Source organism: Patagioenas fasciata, chromosome 3, assembly GCF_037038585.1.
Source record: "Patagioenas fasciata isolate bPatFas1 chromosome 3, bPatFas1.hap1, whole genome shotgun sequence".
NCBI lineage: Eukaryota > Metazoa > Chordata > Aves > Columbiformes > Columbidae > Patagioenas > Patagioenas fasciata.
The window spans coordinates 14358313-14376291 of record NC_092522.1 but is presented as its reverse complement, the minus strand read 5'-3'; the positions used below and the strand labels follow the sequence as shown (position 1 = coordinate 14376291).

General features: G+C 52.4%; 1 protein-coding gene across 4 annotated transcripts in view; it reads right to left on the bottom strand.

The window, feature by feature from the left end:
• Nucleotides 1–17979, bottom strand: part of LOC136100395 (phosphofurin acidic cluster sorting protein 1-like) — a 110057-nt gene that overhangs the window by 928 nt on the left and 91150 nt on the right. For 2 of the 4 annotated variants that reach the window (XM_071805819.1, XM_071805821.1), the window contains exons 3-24: nt 13835–13924; nt 13337–13462; nt 12987–13149; nt 12741–12832; nt 11625–11705; nt 10768–10827; nt 9970–10121; nt 6062–6155; nt 5665–5736; nt 5238–5368; nt 4982–5114; nt 4753–4857; nt 3552–3658; nt 3083–3237; nt 2879–2989; nt 1920–2022; nt 1525–1557; nt 1135–1177; nt 993–1035; nt 749–890; nt 364–587; nt 50–163 (exon numbers count right to left, since the gene is read on the bottom strand). In XM_071805819.1, the coding sequence (XP_071661920.1) occupies nt 50–163; nt 364–587; nt 749–890; nt 993–1035; nt 1135–1177; nt 1525–1557; nt 1920–2022; nt 2879–2989; nt 3083–3237; nt 3552–3658; nt 4753–4857; nt 4982–5114; nt 5238–5368; nt 5665–5736; nt 6062–6155; nt 9970–10121; nt 10768–10827; nt 11625–11705; nt 12741–12832; nt 12987–13149; nt 13337–13462; nt 13835–13924 (2374 nt within the window). The remainder of the gene's footprint in view (nt 1–49; nt 164–363; nt 588–748; nt 891–992; nt 1036–1134; nt 1178–1524; nt 1558–1919; nt 2023–2878; nt 2990–3082; nt 3238–3551; nt 3659–4752; nt 4858–4981; nt 5115–5237; nt 5369–5664; nt 5737–6061; nt 6156–9969; nt 10122–10767; nt 10828–11624; nt 11706–12740; nt 12833–12986; nt 13150–13336; nt 13463–13834; nt 13925–17979) is intronic. The other 2 variants (XM_071805820.1, XM_065835426.2) reach the window with 2 other exon arrangements.

Genomic DNA, 17979 nt, shown 5'->3' with positions numbered 1-17979 from the left:
CTGCTGGGTCTGAGACCTCCAGCCCCATGGGGCTTGCGCCTCCCCTTACCTCGCAACATGGTGTTCTGGTGCTTGGCTGTGCAGATGAGGCGTGTGATCCCTTCGATGACTTGGCTTTTGGGCTCCAGATCCTTCTCTTTTGGTTTCTTGCTCAGGAACATCACTGAGGACCAAGGAGAGATATGACCAATATTACAATGTCCCCACCTGGCCCTGCATGGGAGCCCTCACCTCAGAGCTGGCTGCACTGACTGGCCCCTGCTGGGGGTGTCTCAGCCTTGCCCTCCTGTGGGCTCCCCCCACCCTTTTAGCAATGAATTGTGGCCCCATAGCCGGAGAGCACCCAGGGGTGGGCTTGGTTACCTTTCTTGTTTTTCTCCTTGGTGACCACTGTCATGGCCATTGTGCTAGGGGGCACCAGCTCCCCTGTGCCAGGGATGCGGCTGACCTGGAGTGAGCGGAAGTTGCTCTTGAGTGTGTTCTTGATACCCGTCTCCCGCTTCTCGCCCTCCTTCTTCCTGTCCAGCCCTTGTGTTGTCCAGTAGTCCACCTGCAGGCCCATCACCTCCACACCAGGGCTCAGAGATCTGGGCAAGATGGGCAGCACCATGCAGCACACAGATGCTGTCCTTGCCGCTCCCCATAGCCCAGCTGCAGCCTGCTCTGGGAGCATACTGGCCCAAAATACAGCACCTCAAACCCTCCCACCCCAGCACCCACTGCCTCAGACTGCATGGGGCTTCCTTACCCAGCACCCGAGAGGCCACTGCTGACAGACGGGGAGGGTGGTGGGGTGCTCACAGTCTCCTTGCCATAGGGGGACGCTCCACCAGTGGCTGGTGCTGAGCTCAGCAGGGAAGGGGTGCAGACTGTGGCATCATCCGAGTCCACTGTGGAGGAAGAAGGTGGGTCGAGGGGGGCTCAGGGACACCAACAAGGGCCTCCCCACAGCAGAGAAGGGAGCCAGGGACTGTGGGCCCTCAGGGACTCACCAGAGGCGCTGAAGGACTGCTCCACCAGACCCACCTTCACCACCTGCAAGGACAGACAAGTCATGAATCCCAGCATCAGCAGGGCTGTGTTACCCCTCTCCATCTCAGCCCAAATTGCTTGCTGGTCCCTCAATGCACTCACCCCCACAAAGGGTACAAACTTCTGGCAGGAGTCCTCATCGGGGCTGCACAAGAAAGAGAGGCTGGTCAGGGTCTGGGTGTGCTGACCAGCAAGTGCCTTGTAGCCTGGGGACCCCCAGGCTGGAAGGGGCCAGTGCTGGCTCATGGCCACTGGGACTCTCTCCTCTGCCCTCCCTTCCCATGGGATTCCCTGTCCCCCACATGGCAGCATAGGGCACACTACACAAGGAGGCAAGGTGTTGGCCCCTCCAGTGCTGGGAGAGGGCTTGCATGCGGGAGGGTAGCCCTGCCCCGCTCTGGGGTCACGGCTCCTCTGCACGGCAAGAGGGATGGACGTACATGGGGGGAAGGGAGGAGGCCAGGCAGCGGCACAGCAAGCACAAGCCAATACCTGATATAAAAATCAAAATAGAGACTTCTCTTCCTTGGGTGCCAGAAACCAAGAGAAGGGAAAGGTGAGAGTGCAGCTGGAACATGAGCGTCAACCCCCAGACAGCACCATGCTGGCTCACAGCCCCCAGCCCAGCCCAGCCCAGCCCCGGCAGCTGGTCCCCACTGTGAGGGCTGCCAAAGCCAACAGCTGCTGGAGGGGTCGAGTGCTCCGGGGGTGGCAGGAGATGGCACTGCAGGCCTTTCTCTGTGGAAACCCAGCTCCCCTCAGCACCACATTGCTCGCTGGGGAAGTAGAGTGCTGGTCCCCGGTCCTTCATTCGCTTGTCCCCCATTTCCCGCAGCCCTCTCCCAGGCACAGCCCAGACCGGGGCTGCACCTCAAGGCCACACTCACCTCTTCTGCTTGTAGGTCAGCATGGCTTCAGAGATGGGGAGCTGGTGAGAGAGGCTGGCTCCAGCGATGAACTGGGCGACACGGCCTGCAATGTCTACAGTGTCTGTGGGCACAAAGAGCAGTGAGACACTTGGTGACAACCAGGCTTTGTGGGCAACCAGGGCAACTCCCAGTATCAGTGTAGGCTGAGGGATGAAGGGATTGAGAGCAGCCCTGTGGAGAAGGACTTGGGGGTACTCGTGGATGAAAGACTGGACATGAGCCGGCAATGTGCGCTTGCAGCCCAGAAGGCAAATTGTATTTTGGGCTGCATCAAAAGGAACGTGGCCAGCAGGTCGAGGGAGGTGATTTTGCCCCTCTGTTCTGCTCTAGTGAGACCCCACCTGGAGTCCTGTGTCCAGCTCTGGAGCCTTCAGTACAGGAAAGACATGGACCTGTTGGAGAGGGGCCAGAGGAGGCCACAAAATTATCAGAGGGCTGGAACAGCTCTGCTGTGAGGACAGGCTGAGAGAGTTGGGTTTGTTCAGCCTGGAGAAGGCTCTGGGGAGACCTTATTGCAGTCTTTCCGTACTTAAAAGGGGCTGATAAGAAGGATGGGGACAGACGTTTTAGCAGGGCCTGTTGAGACAGCACAAGGTATAACAGTTTTAAACTAAAGAACGGGAGATTCAGGCCAGACATGAGGAAGAAATTTCTTGCAATGAGAGTGGTGAAACACTGGAACAGGTTGCCCAGAGAGGCGGTAGATGCCCCATCCCTGGAAATATCCAAGGTCAGACTGGATGGGGCTCTGAGCAATCTGATATAGTTGAAGATGTCCCTGCTCACTGCAGGGGGGTTGGACTAGATGAGCTTTGGAGGTCCATTCTGATCCAAACTATTCAATGATTCTAAGACTTGGTGGCAACTGGGCTCCCCGCTTCAGGGCACTGCTGTTCCCAGCCTGCCCTGCTCCTCACCTGCGATGGGTGGCTCAGCCCTGCTGAACAGCTCCCGCCATGCTGTGTCCAGGAAGAGAGTGCTGTATTTGTTATCCACTGAGGCCAGGTACTTGGCCAAAGGGTGAGAGCCTGTGGGTGAGAAGGGCCATGTTGGCTCCAAGCTGGGAAGCCCAGGTTGGTTGGAGAGGACAACCCTGGGGCTGGGCTTGTGGTGGCTCTCACCCAGCGGCACAAGCAGGAACCGAAGGTAGTTGAGCCAGTCAGGTGTCTTGCTGGCCAGCTGCTCCACAAAGAAACGGAGGACAATGCTCAGGTAGCTCTGATCCCCTGCCACCACTACCTTCACTGGCGGAGGCATGTGGGAGTTACAATTACAGCTGCAAAAGGGAGAGCAAAGGAGACCATGGGGGACAAGCTCAGCAGGTGGCTCTTGGGGCAGGGCACGTGCTCAGCGAGGCCAGTCAACCCAGCATCAGAAACCCACTGCTGACCATTTCCAGCTTGCTGGGAAGTGCCATTGGCACAGCCAGCCCTGGGATTGCCCACTCTCCCCAGGAGCTATACCTGCTCCTATAGTTGTCATGTCCACAATCCCAATGGGTCCTAATGAGCCCCTGCTGGAGCCACGTCCTTTCCCAGCCCTTCTCTGCAGTCACAGGGAGCTGCCAGGCTGAGCCCAGGCTGTACTCACTATCGCTGGATGCGGGAGACGGTGGTGTTGAAGGCTGCTTGGATGTCCGCCACGGAGCAGGTGGATACAACCAACTGCTTGTGCGCCTGGAGCTGCTCACTCACGTACTGCCAATGCAGAGAGCTCGGGTTAAGGCACACTGAGGGGCCATAGCTGTGCTGGCCAGCATCAGCCCACACTGGTCCCTGTGCTCCCAGGATAGAGATGGGGTCTCTGTCCCCACCCGTGCCACGCGAGGAGGCTGAAACCATCAGGTCCCCCTGCTGCATGCCTGAGCATCCTCACTCCTTCCAGCTCCATTCTTGCCCTTAAACACAGCAGTCTTTAGCCTGTGATGGGCAAGGGCAAAACTGTCCCAAGAATGAGGCTATTATCCTTGAGATAAAGGGTCCAGGGACCCTCTGATTTAAATCCTGCCATCCCACAGCAGGGCCCCACTCTTGGCTCAGTCCTTCTCTGCTCATCCCCTTCTCTTGCTCTCTCCCATTGTGGCACTCCAAAATCAGGCTAAACACGAGGAAGAAACTTTTTACACTGAGGGTGGTGAAACACTGGCCCAGGTTTCCCAGAGAGGTGGTAGATGCCCTGTCCCTGGAGACATTCAAGGCCAGGCTGGACAAGGCTCTGAGCAACCTGATCTGTTTGAAGGTGTCCCTGCTCATTGCAGGGGGGTTGGACTAGGTGACCTTTAAAGGTCCTTTCCAACACAAACTATTCCATCATCCTATTATCCTATCATCATTCTGTGCCTTTTCAGATGTCTGTGTGCAGCTGAACAGTGGTAAGACAGGCTGTCATGCCAGACAAGGGGGCTTAGAAGATGCCATGACAGGGTCTGGGAATGGGCATTGCTCCTTTTTCCCCATCAGGACAAGAGCTAGAGCAGGAACATGCCAAGGATGTGTGGCTTGGGTCAAGACTCCACTACCTCTCGCTGAGAAGCCATTTCTTCTGCCACAAACCCTGCCTTGATCCAGAAATGCTGGTGTGTGGCATATGATGGAGGAGATACACCAGACTCTTGTACATGTAGCTCAGCACTGCGAAATGTACTGTCTCCCTGAAAGAAGGGCCATGTTGGGGGAGAGGAAGGCAGAGCTAGCACCAGTTTCCCTAGGACATGCTGCCATGGTTGGGAGAATCCCCTGGGACACTGCTTGCAGCTCCTCCCACGCATTCAGCTCCCGTCACGCCTACTCACCTGCCCCTGCCACTCAGCAACATTCACTAGCACGATGCTCTCAGGGAGCTGGTCATCTGAGACTAGGATCTGGTTCAGCTGATCGTAAACAGACTTTCGGGGCACCTATGACAGCATCATCACAAAAATTAACCCCAGCTGGCTGCTTTGGCTGCTCTAGCCATGGCTGAAGGCCTGGCAGGGCTCTTGAGTGAGAAACCTCCAGGTGAGGTAGCTTCCAGAGCCTCACCTGGGTACTGTGCCATGAGTCTGGAGAGCTCTCGCTGTCCAGGCTGCTGGCGCGGCCACCCTGTCCCTTTGAGCTCTGCCGGTCTTTCACAGAGGTGCTGCGAGGACGCCACAACTGCTTGCTCTCTGCCTTGCTGTAAGTGAGAAGCAGGAGAGGTGACACTGTTGAGGAAATCCCATCTCCACCAACCTCAACGCACCCCAGGGAGCCAACGTGGGCCCCCTCAGCCCTGGCATGGGGTGCAGACCCACCTTACCTGGGAGACACAGCACCAGGGAGCTCAGCTTTGGTCCCAGGGCCCAGCTGGGCCAGCTTGTCCACACTGCTCTCCTTCACGGTAGCATCTCCAGGGGACAGCCGTGAACATGGCTCCTCTGTGGCCAGCTCCTGAGGGACACACACAGTCACTTTGCACACACTGCTCTCCCTGCCCTGCTCCCTGTGCACATGGGTGCACCCATCCAGGATAGACCTGGTGGCCCTGCTGGAGAGCCAAGGTTGCAGGGCCTTGAAGGGGCTGGGCTGCATCTCCTGCAGACCCTAACCCTCCTTCCACTCTTGCTGCTCTCCAGCCCAATCTATTTGTCCTTCCAGTCCTGCTACCAGGCTGGCGGGCAACCAGAAAGCAAGGTGAGGCATATGGGAAGTGCAGCCCCATACCACATCCTGTAGCCTGGACTCACCAGTGCAGGGACCTCCACTCCTGGCTCCTCCTGTGGTCGCAGTGCTCCTGGCTTCCGCTTGTCTGCCTCGCCCTGAGGAACAGGGAGTGGGGTCAGAGCAGGATGAAGCGTCCCAGGTGGGGTGGCTGCCAGTGACCAACACCTGTCCTCACAGAACACATGCTCCCACAGGGAAGCCCGGCATCCCCCTGAGACTGGTCCCAGGGGATGCCCCCCATCGCTACCTGTCTGCCTGCACTGAGAAAAAGAAGAGGAAAGAAGGGAAGGAGCAACCCCAGGCAGATGCTGCCAGAAGCTGTGGGATCAGAGGGAGCTGCAGGCACTGTGGGGTTGATGGGCTGGCTGGGGAGGGAAGGGAGCAAGAGGTGGTGGTGGTGGTGGTGGTGGTATAACTCACAGGGCTGCCCGACTCTTGATCCTGCCCTTTCTGGCTGTGCAGACTGCCGATCTCAGTCTGGGAACCAGAATGAGAGACTCCCTCAAAGAAACGCCTGCAGAGAAACAGACAGACGAACAGACGGACAGACAGACAGATGGGAGAGAAAAAGGCAGGAATAAGAGAGGACCAAAGTCATCATGATCCCAGCACAACCCTACCAGCCTGTCCCAAGCACAGAGCACCATGGAGAGGTCCCCAGTGGGACACAGGGCCAGACACACAAGTGTTCAAGCACCTCACAGGTTAGGGACTGCCAGCCGCACACACCATGGTCTGCTGCAGCAATGCTGGGTGCAGGGACAGGATGGTGCCACCAGGACTAAACCTGTGGCCCCTGTGAGTTGGAGGCAGCATCCCTGTCTCCTAGACAACAATGACTTCTCTCTCAGGTGATCCCCTACCACTGCAGTGAAGGGTGAGGAACTGTTGCCCCATCTCACTCGCTGACTACTGTTTCTGAACACTTCCAGCAGCAGCTTCCACATTCATTTTCTGCTTTCCCCTTTCCTGAGGCTCTGAAGACCACAGTATTGCACACAGAACAACACCCCATGTAATGCAGCAGCACAGCAATATCTTGTTTTGTTCCCCAACACTTAAATTTGCCTTTTTTTAGGTATCTGAGCTGATGTTTTGGTAGAGCTGCACAGCTCAACTCCAAGGTCCTCTTCCCACATCACAGTGGGCAACACAGGAATTCCCTTGGGACAGCAGGACTGTCTCTGCCACCACAGCATGAGCTTTCACCTTTGTTTCCCCTTTTTCCACCCGTTGTTTATTTACCAAGGACCCCCTCCACATGCTGTGGGCTGCTCAAAGACCAGTCTTTTGGAAACTAACAGTCTCTATCACCAGATCTCACTTGTCAGTTTTCCCAGGACCCTTGCAGAAACTGCAGCCCATCTGCAACATGTGACTTCCCTGCAGGAGATGTGAGCCAGCTTCCCTCTAAGCTCTCTCTACATATTTTCTCACTAACTCCCAACTCTCCTGATTTGCATGGTGTGCAGGTGGGGATACCAGGTTGCAGGTTTCGAGGGATGGCCACAGAGGTGTAGAATTTAGAGCAGTTCTTCTGTTAGGACTCTGTCAGGGTTTCCATTGTTTTCTATTGTCCTCATCTGGATATATCTGCAGGGCACCTACAGACCTCTGAACATCTACTCCTTTTACTTTCTTTCTAACTTGTTTCCTCATTTGTATACACCACGCTGTGTTGCCAGGCACAACAGTGTTTGTCAGGTTCTTTGCTTTTACTGCTCTTACAAGGACATTTCATCTCAGTAAATTATGGTCGCCACCACAGAGCAGCTCTTCAGCAGCAGTGTTTATACACTGGCTAGGTGAAGTCAAAGCTCAATTTTCCTCACTGGCTCTGTGACCAACTGCTTCACATGTTCATTTACAAAGCTACAGGTTTAGAGTTGGCATTGTGGCCCAGTGGGACATTTTCTCCAGGTCATACAGGGTTAAATGATGTCTCCTGTTATTAACATATTTCTGCTCTCTCCATCTCTCCGATCTCTGCTGCAGGATCTCAGGCATTGTCACCACTCTGTTCAGACATTACACTTGCCTTTTCACAGCTGGAAATTTCAATCCATACAGACCATGTTAATAACTTGAGTCAAACCAGAGAAATACGTAAGTTTTCTAATAATTCATCCCTCCAACCAGCATCTCTCCCACACTCCTCTGTACTGTTCAGTAATCCCACCAGAATGTGACATACCTCTGGGGCCACTGGCACCTCAAAACAGTATCTTCATCCCCTCCTTTTTCTCAGACATTGGATGCATCTAGATTGTATACACTTGGTCTGGCTTTCAACATCCCAGTTAAATGGTTCTGTCTTTCCTTTCCCCGTGGAAGCCGTGTCTGTTTCTGCCCTCTCCCACTTGCAATTCAGAAGCTTTCATCCCTAGAGAATGTGTCACACTGAGCACAGAGCTCTTCTGCAACTCTCAGCTTTCCCTGTTCCACAGTTTAAAATCTCTCGTATTGGCTTGAGTCTGAGTCTCAGCAGGTTGAGATTTAGGTAAATTCCAGCCCTTCTGCATAGCCTCCTTCTGTTTGCAATGAATTAGCCTCCTGTTCCCCATCCATTTCCCAGTCACCTGTGGAGCCATTTGCTCCTTCACCTCTGATCTTCAATCAAAGGCCTGTTGAGGTCTTATCTAACAGCCTCCATTCTAGGTCTATTTTCTCCCCAGTGCAGAAGCAGCCTACAGCTGCATGGCCACCCTGGCTGATCAAAAGGGTGGCTATCTGCTCCCAACACCACTGGCCCAGCCCAGGGCACCAGCCGTTGCTTGCTCTTAAGGATTATATTAAAGCCTTCACAGGGTCTAGCAAGGCTGCCTATGACAATAAACAAATCCAATGTAAGGATCACATCTTGAATTTACAGGCTGGACTGGAAGGTCATCACCAGCTGAGAAGGCTACATAGGGCCTGAAGACCATGCAGGCTGCACTGAAGACCTTGGCAGCTCCCACATCTCCTTAGAAAAAGTACAGACCCAGTAATGTGAATTCAGGGGGTACACACTCAGCACTGTCAGAAAGTGAGACACTAGAGAATAAACCAAGCTAGGTACACATGAACAGGCTGAAAACCAGTCCAGGGCCCACTACCAGAGACAGCAGCAAACACCCAAGGAAGACTATACAGGCAGGTACAAGCACAAACCATCATTTCAGGATGCTCTCCCAGTGACCAGGTGTTTGCAAGTGGGGATCTGCAGATACAGGGTGAGGTCTTATATTTAAATATCCTTACTAGACTTTTCTTATAATTTACAGAGTTTACATACATAAACCATTAACTGATAACAAAGAGACCTTCATTTTTCTCCAACAGCATCTTTGTTTCTTTAAAGCCTTCATTAGGAGAACATTTGGAACTCCTTTTGAAGTGCAAGTAGACCACCTAAGCAGCTCCCCCTTGCTCATGTGTCTCCTGTCTCCTTCACAATGACTTGTGTGTTTGTGGAAGACAACTTCTGTCACATTCCTGTTTCTTCCTAGGGGTTGCCAAATCTAGCAGACTTAATTTCAAACAGTTAGCCTGTGGCAGACCAAGTCTGCTACCTCTGCTAAGTACCTTCAGCAGGGATTCCAGCTAATCCAAATGATATTTAAATACTGAACTACAGAAACAATAATGACAAGTAAGCTTGGTTTAACTAGAAGAGACCGAATTCAGTGCACTGTGAGGCAGCCATGGAGAAAGATAATAAAAGGCAACTTTCTCACGAAAGGACAGCACAGAAACAGAACAGCCATGAGCAGAGAGGCCAGGTAACCATAGATCACTTAGAGACCTCTGTGCCAGGTCAATAGTGCTTGGCAGAGCAAGTCAAGCCACTGGGTGCCTGGGGAATGAGGTGAGGAACATTAATGATGGTTGCTAAGTCACCTGTCTCCACAAAGGGTGGGAACGCAACATGCAGATCTTGTAGGGACATAAGGACTGGTCCAAGCAGTCACAAAGTGCTCAAAAGACAGACCTGCTTCAGTATGGAGAGCCCTGAGAAAACCAGGACTGTCAACAGAAAGATATGAGAGCTGGGAACAGCAGGGGTTTAGATGAAGTAGGTGTTTTTCCAGCAGATCAGTGTCAGATGCTGGACTGGCAGGAAATTAAATGAGACTAAATGTGAAGGGAGCCAGGTTTAATAGGTAGTTTTGAGTTTATTAAACAAGATATGCAAGCGATGAGCTCAGTGGTGCCAACAGAATATGGTGATGAGAGTGAAAACAAGATAATGCCTGCATTAGCCCAAGCAACAGAATAGTGTCACAGAGCATGCCTCCCGGTCCCACAGACTGTGCTGTCGGCCTATGACTCCCTGCAACCCTTACCTTAGGGTGGGCTTGGGTGTGCTGTGCACACTCTCATTGTCCTCAATCTCCGGACCACTGTCACTATTGTTGCACTCTTCCAGGCTGTCATAGAGCAAGCCCAGGTCTTCTTCCACCTCTTGGGTCTGGTCTACAGGGTCAGAGTCCAGGACCTGTGGGACCAAGTCCAGAGGACAATGAAGAGATACAGAGTCACCTGCATACCTGGCTAGGCACATACAAGCTCCCTCCCAGCCATGAGGCACACCACAGCACTGTTCCCACCTCAGAGAGCCAAATCCAGCCTGTGGAAGAAGCAAGTGACACTGTCATTGGGCCAAAGGATGGTGCCACAAGCACGACATCTGAAGGAGTCTCAGACACCCATCATACTTACTGGGAGAGTTAAGACACCTAGTAGTGACCTCCCCTGGCTGTGCCACACACTCAGTGCAGGCTCCAAGCTCCCAGCCAAGGCCAGCTGCCTCCAGGCTGATGTTAGCCTGTTCTCAGTTGTGAACAAGATTGCCCCTGCAATGCCAGCTCCTGGGGCAGAGCCACGGTATAACAGCACCCCTCTTCCCCTGGCCCCTCTCCCTAACAGAAAGGTGTTTTTGATTTGAGCATAAGGCTCAGAGCCACCTTCCTGAGGCAGAGGCCTTTGGAAAAGCCAAGCCCCGGTCTATGCCATGTCTCACACCATCACCCCTGAGCACCTGCAGCTCATGTCCTGTGCTCCCAGCCAGTGGGAACCAGGACTCTGACACCTACATGTCTGCAAGAGACACTGTCAGGTGGTGCAGCCTTCCCGCTTCTTACCTCCTCTGTCACTTTAAACCTCTTCAGCAAAGCCACAAATTTCTGCTTGAAGTTTGGTTGCTAAAACAAAACAAGGAAAGAAAAAAGATCAGCAGAACTAGCAAACCAGCTTCCCAGGTGACTAATGTTCAGGCTGTGGTTGCTCTCTTTAACATGCTGTCGGCTCCTTTCTGGGTCCACAGGCCCAAGGTCAGCTATGATCTCCCTTGCTCTTTGAATTTCCTGGAGGAGTTGGACTAAACCTAGACTCTGCAAGAAGCCACTGTATCTGGGCATGAGGGAGGGTTCAAAGACTCAGACTCTGCTACAGGTTGGAATAGCACTTTCTCTCCATTTAAATCGCCTTTCTCCCAAGACCATCCGGTTCAGGGATGCTGCCTTCAAGCACAAAAACAGGGGGGACAAACTCTGGAAGAAGGTGCCCAGGGACCTGCAGGGCTGAAGGAGATGGAGAGATGCTTGGGGAGCAGGAGCCTGGCAGGGTAGCTTCCCCCTTCTGCTGACAGGCAGAAGAGCTGCTAATGGCTCACTCTTCCTTGCGCTAACTTTCCCCTTCCTCAGGGACAGAAAGAGAAGAACCATGTCACAGCAGCAAGTCAAAACTGTGTTGCATGCAGATCATCACTGAGAGGGAGCCAGGCTAAACACAGTGCAGACCATGAGCTGGTGTGCAGCTCTGCACAACAAGCTGACTCACTAACGGCAAGAGGTTTGCACCTTCTTCTCAGAGCCCAGGGCTCTCTCCCCTGCTCTGCATCAGGGTGAACATCCCCTTCAAGCCCCCTTCACTCCTTGCAGGGAGGTAAGGAAGTGAATCCCTTTCATCCCTTTGATCATATTGTAAATGCTAATGTTACTCTGGTCATCGATGTTGTTCGGATCATTTTCCTTCTAGCCTTCTTGGTTTTCCTCAAGTCATCTTCTTCATCAAACAGATCCTGCAGGCAAAAGGTCACAGCACATCAGAGCAACTCAGAGTGCAGGGAGCAGCATCTCCCAGAAATTCTCCCACTCCACACTTGCCTCCTATTTTGAAAAGCTTTGGTATACTCCACCCCCAAAGTCTTCCTTCTCACTTCTACCTCTTTCCATGCAGCTTCTCCCTCCTTAGCTTTGTCCCCCAACAGACCTTCTTCCCCAGTGCCTTTGTCCCCAGGCCCCTCCAGGCAAACATGTACCAGCAAGATTCAGAGAAGAGACAGCAGCTTTTCTCTGACAGTCCTTATTACAACCTGAAACTCTTCTCTCTGCACTCACCATCCTCCCTTGTGACCCATGAGCTGTTCTCCTTCTCACCCATCTCCAGGGTTAACTCAAACAGCACAGCATCTGAGCTCACAAAAAGTGTCCTTCCAGGGATCAGCATCAACAATACACACAGCTCTCAGAGACACAGAGTCCTGACGTGCGAACCCAGCGTGATGAGACAGGAAATGTGGAGGATCCTGAACAAGGGTTTGTCCCTGTGCTTGATCAGCATGCTACCACAAGTCTTTTTTGGCCTTGAGTGTAGACACCACAACAAGAGGACAGCAAACAGCAGTGGCACAGCTCATCACAGAGCTGGGACAGGTCTGCCACCTTTGACCATTTTCAGACCCAGACTGTACTTCTTCCTAAAAGCTCTATCCTGTCTCAGAGAGGGCAGCTCCGGTCCATCATCACAGGGAGATGGGAGAGAATCATGGTGCAAGGTGGAGGGGGCTCAGCAGGGGTTTTGCGCTGCAGACCAGGTGGCTCCAAGAACACATGGGTGATGCCTACAGCTCCCCAAAGTCCCTTGCCCCACCATGGATTTGACAGCAGCCCACAGTTCTTCCTGCTGTCCGATATTGGGGCTCTCTATCCTCTGAAACCATGACAAATGTTTACAAGGAAGACGGGAGGGTTCAGCACGATTGAGACCCTCAAACTCTGATTCTTGCCCCAGAAATGGGAACAGGACATCAGCCACCCTGGCAGGCCTCCCTTACCTGACCCTGCACAGCATCATCGCTGGCTTCCTGCTCCGAGGAGAAGCTATCATCCTCTTCTTCAGAATAGTTATCAATGTCTGGGGAGCGATCTGAAAGCAGAAAGTGCAGATGCCACAGCTAAGCATGATGCCTGTCATGACTCCAGTGAAATGACTGGTATTGCTGGCAGGTGCTTGGGGATGCACTCTGTTACCCACGTTCTATTCCAAACATTTGCCTTCAGATCTGTGAGTGCTAACACACCTGAAGCTTTGATTTTAGGACCTGAGGGGACGCTCCCATCCTCATGGTCAATGGGCTGACTGGACAAAGAGTAGATGCTGATTTCAGCCACTCGGATGTTCGTGTCCTTCATGTTGCTGTGGAGACCCAGAAGCTGCCCGCCATCTGTCGGGTGCTGCATCACCTAGGCAGAGAGATAAGCCCCTGCCAGGGTGACACAATGACAGCTGGCAGCCCACCCCCTCTGTCTTATAGTTAGCCAACAAGCCAGAGCATTCAGCACCCAGAGCCTGCCAGCCAGCCCAGCTCCCTTCCCAGCACTGGTATGGGGAGGCCATGCAACGGTCCCCTGTGTTCCCAGCACCCTGTACCTCGGCCATGTTAATGATGCCCACTGCAAGGGTCTTGTAGCCCAGGATCGTGCGGTTCTTGTATCTCTTCCTCCGCTGCAGCATGATCTGCAGTTTGTTGCCATCTCTCTTGAGGAAGTGTGGGTACTGGGGAAGTGAAGCACAGGGAAGATGAAAGCAGAAGGGCAGGGCTCAGCATGACACACAGGTAGAAAATTCATTCTCAGTGCTGATGTACAGCAAGATCTGACCTGCTGAGCTTTGAGGCACCCCTCAAGGGCCACCTGCACTCTGCATGATCCTTCAAATCTACATTGTACTGCAGAACAAACCCTGGAGCAATGGAGCAGCACACCAGCAGCAGGAATCTGTGGTGTTATGATCTGAGCACGGGCAACCACAGGAGGCCCCTCCTCAGAGTCTGTTCCCTTCACACTGAGCCCTCAAAGCCATGCTTGCCAAGAAATGCCAGTGAAGGGAGCACTAGGGAGGCCCAGGGGAACAGGCAACACAAGGTACCTGCAGTGAGAAGGTAAGCTCCAGCTCGGTCTCCATCAGGCCACCAGGAGGAAGGATGTATTCATTTGATCTCAGGACTCGCTTTGAACCCTACAACAAGATTGGTAGATGCACACAGCTAAGCTGGAACGTCTTGACCACAGACTCTACTGCATCAAACACACAAGTCATAGAATCATAGAATAGTTTGGGTTGGAAGGGACCTTCAAAGGTTGTCCATTCCAACTCCCCTGCAATGAGCAGGGACATCTCCAACTAGATCATGTTGCTCAGAGCCCCATCCAGTCTGACCTTGAATGTTTCCAGGGTTAGAGAAGTCAATGGTATTCACAGTCCGCAAAGAAAGAGACTCTGTTCTGTTCCACCTCACAGAGCCACACACCGATCAACGCTTTGCAAAAGCCTGCAGTTTCTCCTGAGCTGCCAAAGGCCCCTTTTCCTTGCCCACCTGCCAGGGAGCACTTGTTCTTCTCAAACCTGCTTTGCTTAATCTGTCTCCTTGCGCCTGGAGCCCACCAGCTGCTGTAGAAGGGCACACTGCTAGAGCCAGAGGGAGCCATGCAGGGGAAGGAAAGGCTCCCAACACACTGCCTAGCCAGGAGAGGGACAGGTCCTGGAGCACATCTCTGCCCCACAGCAGATGGACCCAGTGCAGAACCCTGCCCAGGCACAGCTGGCAGGATGGTTCTGCTGGGACCAAGGCAGGATGTCCCAAGGAAGCACTGCCCTTTACTTCTGTCCTTTCTTTACTATCTCTATGGCTTGGCTGCTGACAGAGACACTAAATGACCAGGCTTTCTTGATCACAGGGTGGCATAATTCACAATTCCCCACAGAGGGACCATGTCCTGTCCACTGACTGTGTCCTCACAGGGGTGTGGGACCAGCTCCAAGTATAAAATAGCTCATGGTGGTTCCTCACTTTCTCCGGTCTCCCTGTGAATAGGCCAGCAAGCTGAGACATTGATCTAGGGAGACAACAGGATAGACCAGTACAGTTGTTCTTGCAAATCATTTATTATTGAATCATTGAATCACAGAATATGAGATTGGAAGGGACCTCAAGAATCATCTAGTCCAGCCTTTCCTGGCAAAAGCACAGTCTACACAAGACGGCACAGCACCTTGTCCAGATGAATCTTAAAAGTGTCCATTGTTGTGGAATCCACCACTTGCCTGGTGAGATTATTCCAATGACTGATTGTTCTCATTGTGAAAAATTTCCCTCTTGTGTCCAACTGGAATCTCCCCGGGAGCAATTCGTACCCATTACACCTCATCTTTTCCATTTGACTCCTGGTAAAAAGGAGTCTCCGTCTTCTTTGTAGCCACTCTTTAAATACTGGAACATGGTGGTGAAGTCTCCCCTAAGCCTCATTTTCTCAAGGCTGAACAAGCCCGGTTCTCTCAGCCTTTCCTCATATGGTGGCTTCTCAGCCCTTGGATCATCTTTGTGGCCCTTCTCTGGACCCTTTCCAGCCTGTTCACATCTCTTTTGCATAGTGGGGACCAAAACTGACCACTATATTCCAGGTGTGGCCTGACAAGCACTGAGTAGAGCAGGATAATGGCTTCTTTGTCTCTGCTGGCGATGGCCTTGTTGATGCAGCTCAGCATCCTGTTGGCTTTCTGTGCCACAGCAGCAGCACACTGTTCACTCGAGCTTGTTGTCCACCAGGACCCCCAGGTCCCTTTCCACAGAGCTGTTCCCCAGCTGGGTAGATCCCAGCCTGTGCTGCACCCATGGATTATGTTTTCCCAGGTGCAAGACCTTACACTTGGCCTTGCTGAACTTCATAAGATTCTTCTTAACCTACTCTTCCAGCCTATTCAGGTATTTCTGCAGAGTGGCTCTCCCTTCCAAAGTGTCCTTTTCCCCACTCAGTTTGGTGTCATCAGCAAACTTCATCGGGTCCCTTCCAACCCAAACCTTCCCATGATTCTATGATGGCTTTTGCAAGCACTCCTTAAACTGTGAGATAGTGAGCAGATGGGTCAAAGCTAACCAATTAGGCACAGCAGTCCAAAGGAAGTGGGTCCCACCTCGTATATCTTGCCACTTTGCAGGACCTCATTGCACCCCTATACCCTTCCCAGCTTGATCCTGACAAATGCCGTGGCCAGAGACCCTTCAGCAACTTAGACAAATCCTAGATTTGGCTAAGGTTAAGTGAGCTTAGAGCCTTGATGAGGTTAGAGCCCCCAGCTCTTCAACTCCACTGCAAGTTTGACAACAGCCACAGAAGTCATGACAGGAGCATGCAGGTGGCGCCATACAGGAGACCACAGTTACATCCCCTCTGCAACCAAAGAGAATGGCAATGGATGTAGATGAGTTTCAGCATCAGCGAGCACCAGGGAAGCTTGCTGATGGGAACTTCAGCAGGGTCCAGCAAACCTGGGTGGAGCTGATGTAAGTCTCTCTTGCACCTCTGTTGCTTGTGTTACCCATGCTAGCAAGGAAAAAAACCAAAAAAACAGTAAAGGGGAGGCAAGAGGGCTTCCACATTTTGCAATGGTGCAGCACTATATTACATTACATTACATCTCTTTATGTGAGAGAGTAACTACAACGTATCGAGTACTGTCCAGGAGCAGATGAGGAGCGAGTTGAGAGTCTGTGGGTGAGAATTAAGGGGCAGGCTGGCAGGGGTGATACTGTTGTGGGTGTCTGTTACAGGCCACCAGATCAGGGTGAGGAAGTTGATGAGGCCTTCTACAGGCAGCTGAGAGCAGCCTCGCAGTCACAAGCCCTGGCTGTGGTGGGGGATTTTAACTTCCCTGATGTTTGCTGGAAGGACTACTCAGCCAGCCAGCCACAGCCCAGGAGGATCCTCCAGTGCACTGACAATAGCTTTCTGATGAAAATGGTGGATGAGCCAAGTAGGAGAGGAGCACTGCTGGATCTCATCCTCACTAACAAGGAGGGTCTGGTTGAAGCAGTAAAGGTTGAGGGCTGCCTTGGCTACAGCAACCATGAGATGGTAGAGTTTAGGATCTCATGTGGCAAGAACAGAATACTTAGCAGAATCACAACCCTGGACTTCAGCAGGGCAAACTTTGGCCTTTCCAAGCAACTGCTAGGAAAAATCCCATGGGCAAAACTGCTTGAAGGTAAAGAGACCCAAGATAGTTTGTTAGCATTCTGAGACTGCTTGCAAGCTCAAGATCGGAGCATCCCAACATGTAGGAAGTCAAGGAAAGGAGCCAGGAGATGTGCTTGTATAAAAAGGGAACTGCATGGCAAGCTCAAGCGGAAGAGGAGAGTTTAAAGATCATGGAAGGAGGGGCTGGCCACTTGGGAAGAATATAAGGCTGTTGTCAGAGGATGTAGGGAGGTAACTAGGAAAGCTAAGGCCTCCTTAGAATTAAACCTTGCAAGTGGGGTCAAGGACAACAGAAAGAGCTTCTTCAAACACATGGCAGATAAAACTAACACTAGAGGCAATGTAGGCCCACTGATGAATGAGGTGGGTGCCCTGGTGACAGAAGATACAGAATCACAGAATGACAGATTCACAGAATCACGGAATATTAGGGATCGGAAGGGACCTCGAAAGATCATCCAGTCCAATCCCCCCGCTGGAACAGGAACACCTAGATGAGGTTACACAGGAAGGTGTCCAGGCAGGTTTGAATGTCTCTAGTCTTCAAAAAGGGCAAGAAGGAGGACCCGGGTAACTATAGACCGGTCAGCCTCACCTCCATCCCTGGGCAGGTGATGGAACAACTTACCCTTGGTGCCAAGGATAAGAGGGCCATTAGGGGCAGTCAGCATGGCTTCACCAAGGGGAAGTCGTGCTTAACCAACCTCATAGCCTTTTATGATGACATAACCAAGTGGAGAGATGATGGCAAAGTGGTGGATGTGGTCTATCTTGACTTCAGTAAAGCATTTGACACAGTCTTCCACAGCAGCCTCACAGCTAAACTGAGGAAGTGTGGACTGGATGATTGGGTAGTGAGATGGACTGTGAACTGGCTGAAGGAAAGAAGCCAGAGAGTTGTGGTCAATGGGGCAGAGTCCAGTTGGAGGCCTGTATCTAGTGGAGTGCCTCAAGGGTCAGTACTGGGACCAGTATTATTCAGTATATTCACCAGCTACTTGGATGAGGGAATAGAGTGCACTGTCAGCAGGTTTGCTG